The sequence below is a fragment of the Gnatocerus cornutus genome, unplaced genomic scaffold (genome assembly GCF_029298725.1).
Source record: "Gnatocerus cornutus isolate USDA-ARS CGAHR unplaced genomic scaffold, icGnaCorn1.1 ctg00000033.1, whole genome shotgun sequence".
NCBI classification, from domain to species: Eukaryota; Metazoa; Arthropoda; class Insecta; order Coleoptera; family Tenebrionidae; genus Gnatocerus; species Gnatocerus cornutus.
Window position 1 is genome coordinate 1,231,254 of NW_028275382.1, and position 20,357 is coordinate 1,251,610.

Genomic DNA, 20,357 nt, shown 5'->3' on the forward strand with positions numbered 1-20,357 from the left:
ACTATACCATGGGTGCTACCAACCTATTGTTGGTTACATCGGGTGGAGATGTCAATGCAATGAAGAAGGACGGTTGGAAGACTATAATGTTTGCTTTTCAGAGCGATGTCAATGCAGTGGACAAACACGGTCGGACGGCGATGATGATTGCTTCTCAGAAGGGACAAGAGAAAGTGGTGGAGTTGTTGGTTAAATCGGGTGGAAGTGTCAATGCAGTGAACAAAAACGGTTGGACGGCGATGATGTTTGCTTCTCAAAACGGACACGAGAAAGTGGTGAAATTGTTGGTTAAATCGGGTGGAGATGTCAATGCAATGAACAAAAACGGTCGGACGGCGATGATGATTGCTTCTCATAAGGGACTAGAGAAAGTCGTGGAGTTGTTGGTTAAATCGGGTGGAGTTGTCAAGCCAGTGGACATGGACGGTCGAACGGCGATAATGTATGCTTCTCAGAACGGAGATGAGAAAGTGGTGGAATTGTTGGTTCAATCAGGTGGAGATATACATGTAGTCTACAAGGACGGTCGAACCGCGATGATGTTTGCTTCTCAGAAAGGACACGACAAAGTGGTGGAGCTGTTGGTTAAATCGGGGGGAGATGTCAATGCAGTGGACATGGAGGGTTGGACGGCGATGATGTTTGCTTCTCTGAACGGACACAAGAAAGTAGTGGAGTTGTTGGTTAAATCGGGTGAAAATGTCAATGCAGTGAACAAAAACGGACGGACATCGATGATTGCTTCTCAGAAAGGACAAAAGAAGGTGGTTGTGTTGTTGGTTAAATCGGGTGGAGATGTCAATGCAGTGTACAAGGACGGTCGGACGGCGATGATGATTGCTTCTCAGAAGGGACAAGAGAAAGTGGTGGAGTTGTTGGTTAAATCGGGTGGAGATGTCAATGCAGTGGACTTGAACGGTTGGACGGCGATGATGTTTGCTTCTCAGAAGGGACAAGAGAAAGTGGTGAAATTGTTGGTTAAATCGGGTGAAAATGTCAATGCAGTGAACAAAAACGGACGGACATCGATGATTGCTTCTCAGAAAGGACAAAAGAAGGTGGTTGTGTTGTTGGTTAAATCGGGTGGAGATGTCAATGCAGTGTACAAGGACGGTCGGACGGCGATGATGATTGCTTCTCAGAAGGGACAAGAGAAAGTGGTGGAGTTGTTGGTTAAATCGGGTGGAGATGTCAATGCAGTGGACATGGACGGTTGGACGGCGATGATGGCTGCTTCTCTCAACGGACACGAGAAAGTGATGGAGTTATTGGTTAAATCGGGTGGAGATGTCAATGCAGTGTACAAGGACGGTCGGACGGCGATGATGTTTGCTTCTCAGAACGGACACGAGAAAGTGGTGGAGTTGCTAGTTAAATCAGGTGGAGATGTCAATGCAGTGAACAAAAACGGTCGGACGGCGGTGATGATTGCTTCTCAGAAGGGACAAGAGAAAGTGGTGGAGTTGTTGGTTAAATCGAGTGGAGATGTCAATGCAGTGGACATGGACGGTTGGACGGTGATGATGATTGCTTCTCTGAACGGACACGAGAAAGTGGTGGAGTTGCTAGTTAAATTGGGTGGAGATGTCAATGCAGTGGACATGGACGGTTGGACAGCGGTAATGTTTGCTTCTCTGAACGGACACCAGAAAATGGTGGAGTTGTTGGTTAAATCGGGTGGAGATGTCAATGCAGTGCAGAAGGACGGTTGGACGCCGATGATGTCTGCTTCTCAGAACGGACACGAGAAAATGGTGGAGTTGTTGGTTAAATCGGGTGCAGATGTAAATGCAGTGTACAAGGACGGTCGAACGGCGATAATGTTTGCTTCTCAGAACGGACATGAGAAAGTGGTGGAATTGTTGGTTCAATCAGGTGGAGATATACATGTAGTCTACAAGGACGGTCGAACCGCGATGATGTTTGCTTCTCAGAAAGGACACGACAAAGTGGTGGAGCTGTTGGTTAAATCGGGGGGAGATGTCAATGCAGAGGACATGGAGGGTTGGACGGCGATGATGTTTGCTTCTCTGAACGGACACAAGAAAGTGGTGGAGTTGTTGGTTAAATCGGGTGGAGATGTCAATGCAGTGCAGAAGGACGGTTGGACGTCGATGATGTCTGCTTCTCAGAACGGACACGAGAAAGTGGTGGAGTTGTTGGTTAAATCGGGTGGAAATATCAATGCAGTGTACAAAGACGGTCGAACGGCGATGATGTTTGCTTCTCAGAACGGACACAAGAAAGTAGTGGATTTGTTGGTTAAATCGGGTGCGGAAAAAGTAAATGTATCGATTGTTCATTAGTGACACAATATTCCTGCTAATCGCCACCACTCAATGCTAAGCATAATTTGGTTAACGGATCTTTCGCGAGTTCTGACACTCTTTGGCTATTTCACAAAATTAATTGTTTTTATAATTTTACAAATCCCCAACATGAGACGTGATCGGCGCTGCAAAAAGTAGCTAAATATTTACATTCGAGTTACTGTAACTACGATTTTACAGTTCGATAGCATTATTTGCCGTTCAAACCGCAGGTGAAGGTAACATTTTGCTAGATAGTTGTAAAACCGTTGCAGTGCGAGAATTGTATAACGTTTTTGCGAAAGTGTCTGTTTTCAATAAAGAGGAATTCAAATGTGTCCCTTGAAAAATTTAACGACAGCACATGTATTGTCAAAAAAAATGTAGATAACTATCATCGTTGATCACAATAAAGTATCCGGGCAACCTCTTAAATTGTAGGAGTATCTTGGGTTCCATTTTGGTCTCGCCGGACACGTGATCTTATGGTAATTAACTCTGTATATGTATCTAATAGCTTATTGAAAGATTTTATAGTAGGTATATTACTTCTTATCTAATGAGAACATGAATTGATCTGAATATTTTGTTTTTTTGATATTTTTTTACCATTATAATTAATTAGTTTCTTCCATTCGAAACTAAGTTTTTCTGTGTCAATACAAAAAAATGCATTAATTCTGCAAACCAAGATATTTGAACAAAACCATTGCTTTGATTCGTCAAAGATATCGAAAATTCCTTTTCTTGGCGTTTGATGTTATGTTTACTAGTTTGTAGTATTAGCCCTATTGTAATTGTTTAGTCTATCAAAAAATTATTAATCTTTTCAAATTATTTTTACTTTAATTTGTATTGTATTATCTGTAAATACATTATTATTATTAAGTAGGTAAGTGTGTATGTAAAAGGACAATAAAATTGTAATAAACATAAAAATGTTGACGTATCTGAGAATCAACAAAATGTACTCATTAAGATGAACGGCGCCCAGTGTTTACCAGTGTTTTAATTCGTTCTGGATGGGCTTAATTTCGACAACTCCATGTCTACCTGTATGAGTACAATTTTCCAGTATTCATGGGAGTACCTGCTCAAAAAATAGAGAAAAATACCGAGAAACTACCAGAAAAGGGGTCTATGCCAGTAGTCCGAGCCGCTAACCTCCCATAGGGCATGGGGTGGAACTCCCCCGGTAAGTTATTCTGTTACAATTATTTGAGGCCGAAAAGATAAATTGGCAATATCTTTTGTTGTACGAATGTATTGAATTAAAACGGATCTCAGATTTTTTTATACAAATTTTCTAAAATCCGCAATTTTGGGTATGGCTTAAAATTTTTGCCCACTTTGTAGACAGATCAATCTTATTAAGTGTGCCAAATTTCAAAAATAAAGATCGGAAAACGCCGGACCTATGGCATTCCACAATTTCTCGATTGTGTTTTTGTATTCTTTAACGATTTTTTTTTTTTTTAATAATTTAGGAGTATTTTTTAAAACTTTGAGTCTATACATATTTTGAAATTATGGCCCATTTTTCGGTCGAACAAACATTAGTAGTGTATCAAAAGTTTATCAAAGAAAAAGCCCAAGATGCCATAAAGATATGTCACATGGAAGAGTAATCGAAGATTTTGAGTTTTAAAAAAAATCATTTTCACTAAACACTAAAATTTTCGAAGCTCAAATTTTAGAAGTCGATGTGAACTGAACTTTGAACATCAATATTTTGAAAAGTAAAGTTTAAACCATCAAAACAGAGACGGATCAGAATTCTTTGGATAATTCTTTACAAAATGGTATCTCTACGATGTGAAGTGCGAATTTTAATCAGCCGCCTGTTAGCACACGCGTAAAATTCAAGTTCAATTCGATGTTGAAGTAGAATCAAATTAATAATAAAATACCACTTGTTCAGAAACAACCCTTATAATAAATTGCTAGGATTAAAAAAATTATGAAAAAAAACGTGTTTAGATTAATTGAGCGTTTTGAAGATCATCATATCGTATCTCATATCGTTGCCGAAACAAAATCCCACCCCTTGTTCAAATTCTCTAAATTCTGCAATTTTGGTCTCACGATTTTTAAATGTTGCTTACTTTATAAACAGATGAAGATTGTTAAATGTGCTAAATTACAAAAAAATAGACCAAGAAACCGTGAAATTATGGCACACGGAAGAGTGATATGATGATAAAACATAACAGGTTCAATGACTAAACTATGCTTTTTCTCTTGATTTGATCAGAAATTAATTTTATGCTTAAATGTAAAAAACAGACGATTTTACTTCTCAGGATTTACAAATAACCAGATCTTGATTTTTTCAAGTAGAACCCTCGAGAAATTTTTAGTGTAGTAAATTTAGTTTTTTTTCATATAATTTTTTGTCTTAAGGCGAGTGCCAAGACTCGTCGCTGGTCAGAATTCGAGCTGAGTTGTCACATCGGGAAGGTTGTCAAGCGATACTTCTGTTTACAACACCCCTTACTGTACTATCGTAAAGTGATTGTATAGTTCGGGGACTGAAATACCGTATTTATGACTTATTTGGGGTACTCACTGCACAAAGAGACGAAACCACCACCGTTGTTGATTCCTTTATCTTGTGGTTTTGCCTCTTTGTGCAGTGAGTACCCCAATTAAGTCATAAACACGGTATTTCAGTCCCCAAACTATACAATGATAAATGCTTATTTTGCCTCTGTCTGATAGAACTACCTTTTCATGGGTAAAATAATATGAATCAAAAAATTTTATTTTAAAATTGTAAGTACATTAGTACGTTGTTTAAAAAATAATTTAACTAGTCAAATAATAAATAGATTAAAGTATTATTTAATATTAGAATGCCAAACAGAAATTTTCTAAAAAAAACTAAACTTATCTGTTTTATGTTTAATTTTATTTATTTTCAAATAGATACGTATTTGGTATGAAGATACAAAATACATCGTATAATAATGTGTATATGTACATGTTAGTAAGTATTTATAAGAAAAGTAGTATTTACATAATAGGTACTTATTTACAATATTGAGAATTAACTAATACATAGGTAATACAAACTCAATGACGGCGGATCGGAATAGACAATCTTTGTTTCCTAGAGTCAATTAATTCCAGCAACATGTGATCAAAATAAAACTTAATCAATTTTGGTTCCATTTTTTTTTTCCAAAAAGTTGTATCTTCATAAATATATTCATATTTCATATCAATTTCTTGTCCAAACCAAACACCCAGAATACAGTTTTTTTTCGTGTTAATCTTAACTGCCCTTGGATTTGGTAATACCAATTATGATTTGAATTTACAATGTATGTTTCATTTTTTTCTAGTTACCAGAAGTCAACCTTTTTATTCTCCACCGCATCTTTAAAGTTTGAATTAAAAGCTTTATACGGGCATTTTATTTCAATAATTCCGTCTTCCTCAAAATGACCGTCAGGTGTGGCTCCCAAAAATTTATATTGTTCTCAAAGGAACAAGATTTAGTGGGTTTTTCAGTAAAAGTTGAACTGGCCGGCGGCAAAATGAAAGAAATTGGTATTACCTAGTCAATCCCGGTCAGCTTCTTAGATAACCCCTAATCCAATATTGCAAACATCAGGTAAATTGAATCCGGTCAGGTTGCTCCATTCAAAACAATTTTGTTTCATTCAACATTTTTTATTCATTGATGAACTTTTAAATTCTAGTGAAATAAGAAAAAAATAAACATAAATAATAAAATATGTAATAAGAAAAATAATAATAAATTACTATTTTATAAAATTTCATTTTCTAAATTTTACGTCCAACACCATGAAATAGTCGAGAAATTAATTCGTGTGTCATTGAAAGACTTTAGTTGAAAACATGACTATAAATTGAATGAATGTTCATACTACATACTTGTTTCTATAATTTTATACATCAAGCATTATGAAACTTCGTTGTGCTTGTACTTATTAGCACTTTTAATAACGCTCTTCTAATTGTAACCATTTTATTATCCTCTGTGCGAAACAAGCAGGTAAAAATTTTAGAAGAAATCCCTTGATTTACAACTTCCAAAGCTGGTCAAGAAACCGCAAATGAGGGTACGCTTATAAATCAGCCTAGTCGTAACTTATCTGCAAAGTTCAGAGCTTCGATTGAAAAATTTTTAGTTTTTCTCTCTCATAACTAGACCAATTTTAATGATATCGGTTTAAATTTAGCGGGAAAGTGATTTTGAAAGTATTCTTTACTAATTCTAAGTTTAAAAATTCACAAAAATCGGACATAAACTTCTATTCGTAAAACTACCCCGAAATTATCGAATTTTCAAGTCATTTAACTTTTAAATTAAATGATTTTTCCTATGTTTGATACTTAGTTTTAGAAGAAAATGTGAATACAAGCAGTTGAGAATAAGAACGAAACTGATACATCAAAAAATAAGCGAAATATTTAGACGATACTTTTACATGGGATTCTCCATAAGAAAAATGTTTTGGCACTCGCCTTAATGTTTACATTGTTACCATACACAATTTTTGAGATATGTACAAGGTGTTAGGAATATTGCTGCCAAACTATAACCGAGTATCTATTTTCATTTACTGATTAAAAAATGTAAATAACTTAGGGGTCAAATATTTATAGTTTAGTAGTAAAAGGACTACTGATTGAGAGCCACTGACGCTTACCTTCCAACAACAACAACAGCAAGCATCGTCCGTCACTAAAACGAGACACGAAAAGTTTGAATTTGCACCACACTTCCGTTGGAACCACTCACAAAAAACAGTCCTTTAAACTTGTACCCTTTGAACGAGGTACAGATAAAACAATTGCTCGTGCAGTGTGCGCCAAATTCAAACCGATTCGTGTACATATGAACAGCAAGACGATTTACTCCACGCACTTCCCTGTAAATTAAATGCATGTCAGCCATTTCGGCAACAGAAAACACGCGATAATCCATAATGAAAATCAATAATATTCCTGAACAAAAGAAGACAATAAACTAAAGAATCTATTGTGTTTTTGCTTAAGTTCAAGAAACAAAGTGTAAAAAAACTATCAGAAATAAACATTTTTTTTGGAAGTAGTGAAATTTTATTATCAATACCAATTTATGAATGAATAAACATAAACAAAAAGGTTGCTACCTAATAGTGGGGCCAAAAATTCAAATTGTTGTATTCAAAATTTGCGACAAAAACGTTAATTTTCAAAGATTTAAAATAAAAACTCAAATATTTGTATCACAGTTATGTTGAAATAAAATAGAATTAAGAAAAATTGAAAAATAGAATTATTTTTTACATTTATGTGTAAAATTTATTTCTAGTTAAATCATGGGAAAAAATGTAGTTTCGTTATCAAACGTATCAAGTTTTTAAGTCAACCACCGCATTTCAAAAATTTTCGGAAAAAAAATCATAACTTGACAAAGACGTGACCCAGAGTTTAAAACTTGATAGTTTTGAATATCTTACTAAAAAACACATCAAAATCGTGCAATAAAAGTAGTAAGTTGCATTTAAGGAAAAAAAATTAAAAATATGCATTTCATGCAGACATATTCATTCTCGTTTTCAAAAATATAAAATAGTGATTTATAAAAGCGTCACAGAAGGACTACACAAGCTTGACTCACCCCGTATCTATAGTGTCAAGTAAGTAATCTCAATGGGGTATTCTTTCTCTTATCACTCCGAATATTAGAATCTAAAGTATTCTTCCCAAAATGAATAAAAAATCTTATTTAGTACCATATTCTAAAAGACATCAAAATTGCGTTGAAATTACTTAAAGAAATTCCAACATAACCTCGTTTTTTCTTGTTCTTAAATGTTTATAGTATATTGTAAAACAAGCACGGAACAGTACTGATTTCCCACGAGCATGAACATTTGGGCACAAGCCGAAAACAACAGTGGCAATTCACACGAGTCTATGCGAGTTACGCACTATTTTTTCTCTACGACTGCAAATATCTCTTTATCCATTAAAAAAAACAATGAACGCTGACTGATATGCCGTCGATGACTCTATTACCATTCGTGGGTTTTACCAGGATCTTTTTTATTGCTTTTCATTGAAAGTCCCGTTCTTCTGTTGGCCCGACAGAAAGGTAACTTTTCATCACTTTTATCTAAAACATTCCTCATTTCAAAGACTTCTTGAAACGATACAAAAATTGGTCGAAAGTTATCCTTCAGTCTGGTTGGGTCTCAATTTGTTCATCATCACATTAAAAGCCAATCATGTGGAATATTTACTCACTAATTGTCTACATAAAGACAATATTTTTACTTATTCATTGGTCGACCAAGTTTTCAGTTCAATAGTGACAAAGAGCTGTAAGAATTATTTTTTTAGTGAAAATTCTTATTGTGATTTTTAGTCCATAAATGGCAACCACGAAGAAAAAACTTGAATAAAAGCTTCAATCAAAAAATTCTAAATTCGTTCTTTGATATCCAAGTAAAAATGGTTAATAAAATGACGAAGGAATTAGAACATTACTGCGGAAAATCAAATAATTTTGTTTTCACTCTCTGGACCACAACACTGAACACAATTTTTGGTAAACACGGAAAAAATGTGAATTTACACAATAAAATTATCAAAGGTTGTTTGTAAATCGTTTTCGTTAGCAATTGTTTGTTTACACACTTTTTCACGTTTGTAAAAATCCGTTCAAAAAATGAGTGAAGATATTAAAAGGGTAGCAGAGCATGCAGAACTGCGATTAATTCTGAATCTACCCGGCGCTGAGAAATATACTGGTCATGCTTTCCGACGAACGATATACGATTATGGCAAACAGTGGTATAAACATCAATAAGTTGAATCGTCAGGTGGGATGGAAATCTTCAAGTGTGGCTAGTGGCTATATTGAAGAATCCACTTCAAACAAAATAGTTGTTTCCAAACGCATTGCTGGTGTTCTGAACACATCGGTTGCTAATTCAACTTCATCAAGAGCTATGGACGTCCAACAGAAGAATGAAAATGAAAAAGCTTCTACTAGTCATAAATTAGAAGCAACAAACAGTAACCAGCTTAAAGCGGCGGGCTTTGAAATTTCAAACAATAGTAATTGTAATTTTCATGTTCATTTATATTATAAATAAAAATTGGTCCTGACATTTCACTACTTCTTGTTACCACGCTTTTGCGTGTTTTAATTTAGGATTATCATGCAGGTATAATGAAAATAGTATATTAAAGAACGTGTTTTATAATGGCCAATTTGGTGCACGAGTTCCCGGTGTACAAAACGAGCCGTAGGCGAGTTTTGTATGGGACGAGTGCACCAATGCCATTATAAAACAAGTCCTTTATACTATTTTTTCAAATTTGCACCCCTTTTTTAATAATAAAATTAAATTTTAGAATTCTAAGAGTTTTCGTGTTACACGATTGGTAATGGTTTTGTAACCACGACTTGCCAATTGATTTTCAAATTTAATTTAAAATTTGACATTTATTGAGTTTGACTGTCACTGAATTTTGATATAACGTAACCTAACCTCACAGCCAGTATTCATATCTATTATATTTAAGTACAATTATTGTTGGCCGCAAAGGACAGTTCAATTATATTCATACATTTTTATTCACGCAGCAATTTATTAAACACAAATCGTAAAAACCTAATTGACTAAGAACTTGACAGGAGACAGGTGACTAATTAGTTCTGCCAATTCTTAAAAAACAAAATTTCCTACTTTGAGTTCTTTTATAGATAAAACGACTCCAAATTGAGTACTCTAATGGACCTATTAAAGCGGCAAATTCGAAAAATATCTTTTTTTATCAGCGTGAATGAAAATGAAAATACTTAATTTATAACCAAGTATCATGTATTGTAGCTACTCTGGATGGTGATGGCTACAGCCTGGCAGCTTTTCGCCGGAGAGCGGTGTCGTGGGCTCCGAATTAAACAACTGCTAATAAAATTTGGTGTTTATTATAAAGGGCGCCACCACAGGTGGTATTATACTGCGGCTGTAAGCGCAATCAGTCAAATTAGTTAAAGGTAAAAAAGTCAAATTTAGATTATTTGGTGTTGGTTGAAATTCATAAATTTACTAGGAAATTACGGCAGAAAACGCGGAATTAAATAAAGACCGAAATTCAACAGATAAGGAGCACTTAGCTGGGGTCCTTTCGGACTGCTAGGAAGTACTTAGCGGGGGGTCCTCTCTGGTTTCTAGAAGGTACTTAGCTGCAGGTCCTCTCTGGCTGCTAGGGCTCCGACGTCAACAGTGCGCAAGAAGCCAACGACTTCTAAGGGTGAAGCTCGATGCGAAAAGCAAGGGAAGTCGAGAGATAAATAACGGCAGGTCACTTGTGAGCTCGGTAAAAACCCTAATAATAATAAGAGATGTTAATTGAGGAAAAGAAAAAGAGAAGAGATAGATTTGAATTTTGAAACCATAGCTTAGAACCTAAGGGTTGTAGATACTACCACGTGGGTGGGTGGTTTACGAAAAAGCTGATTTTCCCGAGTAAACGTGCCACGAGCGAATTCAGATTGTTTCTTCTAGATACTTTTAAAGGGAAACCTTCATCGCTTCAAGGATGGCCGAGATTTTTCAGGAAAAACCGGGAAATTACTTGCACTTCTTCGGTCCCTCTAATGATATCGAGAATCTTATTCAAAAAACCCCTGCTCATTTGAATCGAAGTAAGCGGAAGCAGGTGTCGCTACTTTGTCAAGACATGCGTGCTGATAAAAAAAATTGTTGAATTAAGATGAGACTGAAGCTACAGAAAAGGGACGTGAAACGGAATACTTGAAAGACGGCAAAAAGGAAAGAGGAAAGTCCATTAACTAAGCCAAGATAAAGTAAACACAGATGACATACACCTAAAAAACATTTTATGGCTTAAGTCAAACCACCCTTAGAAATAAAATTGGGTGTAAACTGCAGCCGACAAATTTCTAGGTAGAGGGAAGACCGAAGGTTGAACAGGCCCGGACGCATTTCGTGCAACATTTCGATAAATTTCTTCCAATGAACTTGTTATAAGTTTAAATAACGGTAGTTCTGAATCAGATGTTAGTTTGATTTAAATTTAAAAATGGTCAAGTGTGTGTCTGTAAATATATGTTTGTTTATTATATTCCATTCAATTTTCTTTTAAATACGACCCTGTTTAAGTACCGACCGATCACAGCGTGCGCCTATTTTTATGGTCCCCAACCGCAAGGTTTAGTACTGCCCGGTCCTCTCATAATGTGGCCATAAAATTTACTAGGTATATGTCATCTGGGTTTACTTTACAACATTTCACCATTATTTAATTTGATTTTACAATCAGCAGCAAATGTATTGGAGGGCGGAATGGGTCGTAACGAAGTGCAGAAAACTCTCAGCGGGTGGTGTCCGTAATCTGCACCCTCATAAATCAAATTTGCGGGTCCGAAGAAATTTTGAAACTTTGTTGTTGAAAACCTGACCAGTGATATTTGTAAAATTTAAATTTACTCAGTCGTGGATTCATGAACGACGATTTTCGCAATTCAGACCGGCAAGTTTTAAATACGAAAATCTCACGATTTAGTTTTGTTTTTCTAAGCTGGATAAAATGTTGAATGTGATGAATTAATGTAAATAAAAAAATTACATGTTAAAGGAAACAAACAAAAAAATTAACAAAAAATAATTTAACAGATATTTTACATAAACGTTAAATATAAAATTAAAAAATACAATAAAAATTAGAATACGTAAAAAAGTGACATAAAAATATAACGGGTGTCTAAATAAAAATCTGGTCAAGAGCGTAATGCGGGCCAGCAGTCCTTGGTCCTTCAGACGTCTTCTTACGGTGTCTATGCTGCACCCCAGACCTAGATCCTCCCAGATTCGAGTGGCGGTGATAAAGGGGTTTGCAACACCAAATCCACCATTGCTTCATTCTGGGCGACTTTCGTGACTTTCAGGCGTCCGTATTTTGGCCGATCTTTCAAGGGATTGTCTTCGAGGTTATTTCGCCCCCTGGCAATCCACCTCTTCACCGTCGCTTGCTAGAAAGAAAAAAAATAGGATATTGAAATGGAAAAAGTGATTAAATTAAAACATGTTTATTAAATTTAAACCGATAGATTGACTCTTTCCGATATTTCACGGATGGTCAACCCGGCTGCTCGGCAACCGAAAATGAAGCCCCTGGTTTCCAACAGCGAGTTCTTTTGCTCTAGCAAACGTGGCATCTTAGTGAAAATTGACAAATTGATTTTCTCGATTAATCCGACAGGTATGTGGTCAGTTCAAGTGAGGATGCGTGGGTATTTGCACTCAAAAACGGAAATTTTTAAAGAATTTTTGAATTTTTTATAAATTCTGATTTCAAAATCCAAAGAAAACATAATCAAAATACTCTCAAATAGAGTTTAATACGGGGTGATTTTTAAAAAACGGCAGGTGTTGTAGAATTTTTATTTATGAACCGATTTCAAAAATTTAAAAAACAAGTTAAATGGTCTTTAATTTACTATAAACTGATAATTTTAGAATTTTTCTAAATGTCTTAGTATCTTTTGGGGGATATTTAACTTTCTTATTTTAAATTGGCATCCATATTTTTTTTTTTTCATAATTTGGAAGATATTAATTTTCTTGATTCAGAAATGTGTAATATGTTCTACTTTTAACCAAAAAATATTTTTATAGCCCTATCTTGTTGAAAGAAAACTTGTTCTTTCTGTTATTTGCTGATTTTTGACAATACAATAACGGAATTGTTTTATTTGAAACCGCGCACCTAGATTTTTACGTATTAACTTTTATTGCCTAATTTTTTTCAAAAAAACGACAAAATTTGCTGACAGCACATTGACAGCGGATGACACCATAGTAACGAAAGGACGTTTGATAAACAACTTATCTAATTTACACTAAACGGATCAACTGTAATCCTTCCCTAGAATTTTTGAAAGGACGAAGATGCTTTTGGAAGTCTTCGTGTTGCTTGTTTTGAGTTAGGGAAATGACTAGATGACAGAGTAAGTTTTGGAAAATATTTTTTTTTACGATGACTGTAACAACTATTCACACATTAGTTTGTAAATTTTTTTCCAAAATTTACCTTTTCATCTATTAATTAATCAGGTCAGGTCAGTTTAGTTCTTCATCGCTGAATTTCAATGAAATTTTATGAGAAAAAAATATCGTGTTAAACTGCTTTTAAATACAGGCAGATTCCGTCAGTCAATAATGGATTCACACCCCACTACACGTACCCAGATAAATTTCATTTTTGTTCCACCTTCTCTTTCTCAAACACATACACCGTGGTCCACGAGTGATAATGAGCCTGACCGAATTCAAACTGCAACCCAAAATACATTTTCAAAGCATTCGTTGCCAAATTTATATTTACTACAAGACAGCTGTCAGAGTTTCGACAAATCCTTTCACTCAAGACAGTTTCTAATCGCAAGTGGAATAGCATCTCCTCCGACAAAACGTTAAGCAGGAAAAAGCAATGCTAAAACTTAGCAGTCTTCATAAATTAAAAACATAATAGCGTAAGTAGATTGTTCTGAAAAATTTGTCTACTTTGACGTTCATTCTAAATATCTACGACAGCTATGAAAATACATTGTTGTAATGTTTAAGGTTCTTATAGTCAGAATTTTGTAACTTTGGTTTAACTCCGCCCACTTTTTGGGCCAACTGAATTTTAGCTGGAAGTCTGATTCACTCTGCAAAATTTTGATAGTTTGTCGATATTTGCTAAAAGTCGGGGTAGAAATGTCCACACATTAGAAGATGAAGCACTATCAAAATCGACGAAACTTTCACGTTTAAATAAATTCTCGCAAAACCGCAAATCTTCTTGACATGTGTGCCACTTGAGCCGTCAAATTTTTGATAGTGTTTAGTAAAGAAGACTAGCCATTTGTTGATTCGACAAATTCAAATCGTCAATTGTTCATGTGGGCGGGGTAAAACCAAAGTTATAAAATTACGACTATAGTTTAGATTTTTTTTACAGAAATGAAGAGCTAGAATGTGTTAGTTGCACAGATGTCACCCAAGCCTGGGGCAAAGAAAAAAAAATTATCAGAAAAATGTAGTGCAGCTAAAATTCAGGAATTTTGTCACCTTCCAAAGAAAAGAAAGACGGTTTTATCTAGTCCGGCAATAGATAAAATCAATTTTGACCATCTCTTTAATTGTAAGAAGGAACAACAAAGAAAAGTGTAATTTTTAATATGTTTTTTAGGCCAAACATCTTCCTCATAATTTAAATTTACGGAACGAAAAGACACGGAAATTGCGTCCTTTTCCTTAACAAGGTTGTATTGTTATCTAATTTTCAAATGGCGCCATCAGGCCTTTGCAATTTTACAAAAGATTCTAAACAATTTTTATTTTGTAGTTCCTTGCTGGCTGTGTGTTTTGTTTTAGGGCTCACTGCTTAACTTTAGAAGCTAAATGGAATTGTATTGAAGAAAATATTGCATCAACAAAATTTTTTGATTAATTGTCAATTGGCGTAAATAATTTACAACCCTGCTGCCTACAAATTGTTAAAAGTTTAAATACTCCTCAACGAATTTTAAATGTAAAACAAGGGTCGATGGAATGGAAAAAAGAAAGACAACTTCGGTTAACAGGTTTAAAACAAAGAGGTTTTTTTTATAAAAACATATTTCAGGTACAAGGTGTTACGCTGTTTTTACATATTCATCAGATGAATGGGAGCAGATGGCTTCAAGATTTTTTTTGGCCCAAAACATTTACAAGCAAATTTACTGCCTATGGGATAGCATTTGAAGAGGCGGCTAGGATGTTTTAGGCATTCAACAAAACAGGAAGTGCTTACACCACCATTGTGTGTAAAAGATTTCCTTGGCTGGCGTGCTCTCCAGACGGAGTAATTTTGGAAAATGGAAAACCAGTAGCTCTGCTGGAAATAAAATGTCCCATAGTAGGTAAAAATGTACTGTATTTATTTTAAAAATAAACATTTCTAATACTCCTGCAGGTAAAACAAAACCTTGGCACGAATTTTTAGTAAGTTATGATTATTTAGAAAAAAAAGAAAATAATTTATTTTTAAACATATTTTTTAAACATAAATACTATGCTCAAGTGCAACTAGGAATGGTATTATAAAACGTAGAAAAGACAATTTTTATTTTATATTCTTCTTTTTCTAAATCTATTTTAAATATTGACGTTCGATTTGATGAAGATTTTGTAACCAACTTAGTAACTGTCGTTACAGATAAGTATCTTAACAAAATGTTACATATTTTTTGTGTTAAAAAAGAAAAAATGTTTTAAATGTTAATTTATTAATATTATTTTTGACATTTAATTTACGCATTTATTTTCATTTATATTTATCCTTTAAGTTAAGTTAAGTTAAAGAAAATCAATGTGTCCCTGTCTTTATTTGCGCATTTGACGCAATAAACCATTTATGATTAATAAATAAATAAAAAAATAGATAACTATTATAGTTGTTAATTTACTAAAATATTCCTTCAGAGTGTCATGTGATGTCCCTCACAGGACATGAGTTTCACGGTAACCAAACACACCTTAGTCATAAGATTCTTAATTCATTATTGCTTTTTTTTACAAAGTATCAGGTTTTATACAATTGGTGCAGTGTCAACGCGTCTGCATGACACTAATTAAGAAGTGGCGAAATTACTGACTTGCATATTACTGCACACTTATTGCAATGAGTAACAGAACTATGCCCTATCCATATTTCGACACTTCTTAGGTTCATTACACCACAATTAATTATATACAGTATGTCCCCGGATTGAGTTCACAAAAGGAAAAAAAACGTTATTTTTCATTTTACAAAAAAATGACAAAGGAATAATATTTTTTGCTTAATTTAAAATAAATAAATCTTTAATTAAAACTTTAATATTATCAAGCTGTTTTCTTAAAATCGAAAAGGACAAAAAATAACGAAGAACTTTTTTATTTTAAATTTAGCAAAAAATGTCAAAGTAATGAAATTTGTTCCTTAACTCAAACCAATTTCCACTATTTGATTGGCCCATTACCTTTTTTAGCACATAGTTCAATTCTAACTCGTAATTCATTAAGACTGTTTCGAATTTTCTCAATTATTGTTAAGGATGCAATTGCATTTCTTTTCCAATGGTTTATACTTACAAATTATTGGGTAAATTTTTCTTTAATCTTTAACGCACTATTTGATGTGATTACAAAATTTAATAAATAATAATTATGAAGAAATTAATTTTAAGAGTACAAACTAATAATTTTGAAATTTTAAATGCAGATTTATGTTTTGAAATAAGCAAAAAATGTTATTCCTTTGTCATTTTTTTGTAAAATGGAAAATAAACTTTTTTTCCCTCTTGTGAACTCAATCCGGGGACATAATGTATACATAATCATGGTCACAAGCTATAAACTACAAGTTACATAGTTGTGGTGTAAACAAGAAAACAAAAGTACATTAAAAATATCATAAGATTCATGAGTGATCAAATTTATCATCTGCTAAAATAGGTGCCGATAGATTTACTAATGCCGCAACAATATACATCATAGAATCCATGTAAGGAATTAAAAACCAATCCATTTTGTCATTAACAATACCATACATTTTTATTCTCTGAATTGCTCTCTCAACATAAACTCGGGCTCTAGCAATGTCAGCAGTTACTTCAGTCTTCCTTTGATAGTGACACTTCAGTGCAATCAAGTACTACTCTGGTTGTTTTAAATTTTGAAAAACAGGTTTGACAGCTACTGTTAACACCTCTACCATGTCATGAAAATATGTAGAACATGTTGTTAGGAACAAATTAAACAAAATGGCTAAGCAAGTAAAAGAAATATTCAATTTCAATTTCACTAACACCAACAACAATTTCATCTTTAATGTTACCAACAGGTTATTATTATACCTATATTTGGCAACGTTATTTGCATAAACTTCAAGAGTATTTAATAATGTATGATTAACTCCCGTAAAAGAAATTAATTTTTTGTCAGTATCCAAAACATCCAAAAATTGAAAATCATATGCTTCGGTTTGGACTCCTTTATCTTCAAAAGTTTTTGCGTTTTCTGAAGAGGAAGAATCTAGATTTATATGTACCAGTGGGTCTTTATTTGTTCCATAAGAACAAGTCCCACTGTTTATTACAGCCGTTTCATTTGGCACATTTATGTTCACTATTTCCATATTAAGGTCTTCAGCATCTTCTATTAACTTCATATCTTCTTCTCTAGCCAACCTTAAACAGAAAAAGCATCATAAAGTAACTCTCAATTAGAAGGACTTTATTTTTGTTATCTTTTTCTTGGAGTACTTCTTTTTTTTATAGCTGTCAGGTGACTGATGACCGGAAGTTTTTGTGATTGTATAACCCCCTTTTTCAACCGCCTTTTACGAAAATTCGCAGAAGCGCATACTACATAATGTTTACATCGTTTAAAGTTGGAAAACTGAATTAATACTGGTTATATTCCATTTTGTTTCTAACTTCTTGTCTTGAGGAACGCGGTGAATCGTTACACTCTCGCTAATGTAATTATTACACTGCGGCACAGAACAATAATGCTTTGATCTACTCGACATCATTTAAGTTGTCGCTATCAAATCAAATACTAAAGAGTACACAAATCTCCGTTTTAACTGCAAATTTTATTAAAACTTTAACAGGCGGATAAATGACGCCACTAATGTTTTTCCCCACTCGGTAGTTCAAAAATTTGTGTACAGATGTTGCACCCTTTGCCGTTTTTGCCAATTTTATTGTTCTTAGTGTTGAACTCATTTTGAATCTTTTGATTATTCCCCGTACCATATTTTCTTGCCGATTCTTTCCAACAAAAAAAGGAAAACTTGGACTTTGACAACTGTAAATAAAAAAAATTTACTATAGCAAACAGAATTATTCCAGTTACAAAGAATTCTTAGATAATGTACATGCAAATTTTATATAAAATTTACCCTTGTATCATACAGTCTTTAGATATGCTGCTCTGAATTCGAGTATTTTATGAACTCGTATACAAACTTTTGTTCTGAGGCACAACTGAAGACTGGTAAATATTAAAAAAATAATTTATGAGAATTCATAGACAAACTTTTGCCACCGCCGCCACTATATCTTTACCTGTACTTTATAGTTTTATTAAAATAGAAGAAATCCTTACTTACTGCAAATAACGTCTTCGAAAATTGTTTTTCGACATTATTTTGCCATTCTAGCCCAAAGTGAAGCCAAAAGTTATGATTATTCTGTGACGGGTACGTTACAAAGTCACTAGATCAGATTTTTTTTTGATTCTTTAAATTTTGTTGCGTGGATTGCGTGGATCACACGTCCGAAAATCCTTTTGCAACGACTCTGCTCCACCTCGTCTTCGCAGTTTCACTCAGGCCCGATTGCAGAAACGCGGATTAAATTTTTAGTTCAAGACTAAAGCTTTAATCTACGATTATATGTCAAATTTGATTGCAGAATCATATTTTTGTTTGGGGTTAAATGTAGTCCGAGACTAAAATTTAGTTCTGAACTATAGCAAGGACTAAACGAAATATCGATTGCACAAATGACTTAATCTTGGATTAAACGATATAGTCTCACACATAATCTCACAGGTTTGATGGATTATACGACGAATTAAATTGACAGTTCTAAGGAAAATCTTTTAGGCTATGTGGTTTTGCGACTTGTGCACGTTGAAATAATGGCAAAACAATCTTAATTAAAGAAAAAGGTGACAGGCACTTTCTTGTTGTAGCTCTGGATGTTCAACTAAACATGATTTTTGAATGGTATTATGCGTTTTCAGGAATCAAACATAGGTGGGCTACAAAAGCTTATGAACTAGGTCGAAAAAATCACGTACTCACGTACAAACATATGTGGGGTCATATTTACTTATTTTTTTGAAAATAAGCACAAATGTTGTCTGAAAACCACTGACCAAGAGGTTGATCTTTTCAATTTCAAATCAATTTAAGCATTTAGAGGTTGTTTAAAAACCGAAATTTATTAGGTTCGTTATTTTTTAACGAATTTCTTTCGTTTTAATAGCGTTTGAAAGAGAAAAAAATCGAGACCAATTTTTGATCAAAGTTTTGATAGACAGTGAGAGTGTTTCTAATATAAGATTTTACACTGAATTCTAGGCATAAATCGGCTGTCCCAAGCAAAAACACAGTATCTGCTTTTAAAAAAAAATTCAATGGGCCTAGAATAAACTGTACTGTGTTTTTGCTTAGAACAGGCGAAATTGTCTGTAATAGTCTGAATAATATACAGGGTGGCCCATCTAAGATTTTCGGGCTCAATATCTTTATTATTTATGAACGGATTTTTCCAAAATTTAAAATATAGTTTCTTGAATAGGTAAGGATGATGTGACATTACCAGCGTCATCCTTGTCTTAAAAATGTTAATTTTACTTGTCTTATTTTAAATTTTAATTAGTTAAAAGTTATGTCATTTTATAAAACAGCAATAATTATACGCGTGTGCCAAAAATCAACCGTCTAGCAAGTCAAGTTGCCGAGAAAAAGACAAAAAAGGACCTCAACATTTCCAAAAGATACAAATTGATAGTCGGCTATGAAACAATCGACTTCTACAGCGAGTTTAGATTTTGGACATTCCTGACTTTTTGATGAATCTGTGACATTCATGACATTTGTGACATTCATTTGAGGTTATGTTTATTTTTGAGCATTATGATGAGGACTATTGATTTAAACATGCACATTCACGATTTTTTATCTCGATCTTTTAGTAACTAATCACAATGCATTGAACCGAGCATCGTTTCTCGACATTTGTGATATTTCTCTTTTGAGGTTATGTTTACTTTTAAGCATGATGATGAATATCTTTGATTTAAACTTGCGCGGAACGATTTATCCCGATCTTTTGAAATTGAAAACTAATCACAATGCATCAGATAGCGTTTTGGTGCAAAAATTTCATAGGCACAAGGAAATGTGAGCGAAAAACTTGTTGAAAGTTGGTCGTCACCAGAAAAATGATTGCTGAATGGTTCGTTA

The 20,357-nt window shown here is 33.9% G+C and overlaps 1 protein-coding gene across 1 annotated transcript; it reads left to right on the forward strand.

The window, feature by feature from the left end:
* Window positions 1-239: 239 nt before the first annotated feature.
* Window positions 240-3,482, forward strand: LOC148166039 (uncharacterized). The gene is made up of 2 exons (XM_088049511.1): window positions 240-819; window positions 3,385-3,482. Exons 1-2 carry the CDS (start codon window positions 240-242, stop codon window positions 3,480-3,482), a joined length of 678 nt encoding a protein of 225 aa, XP_087905637.1.
* Window positions 3,483-20,357: the final 16,875 nt, after the last annotated feature.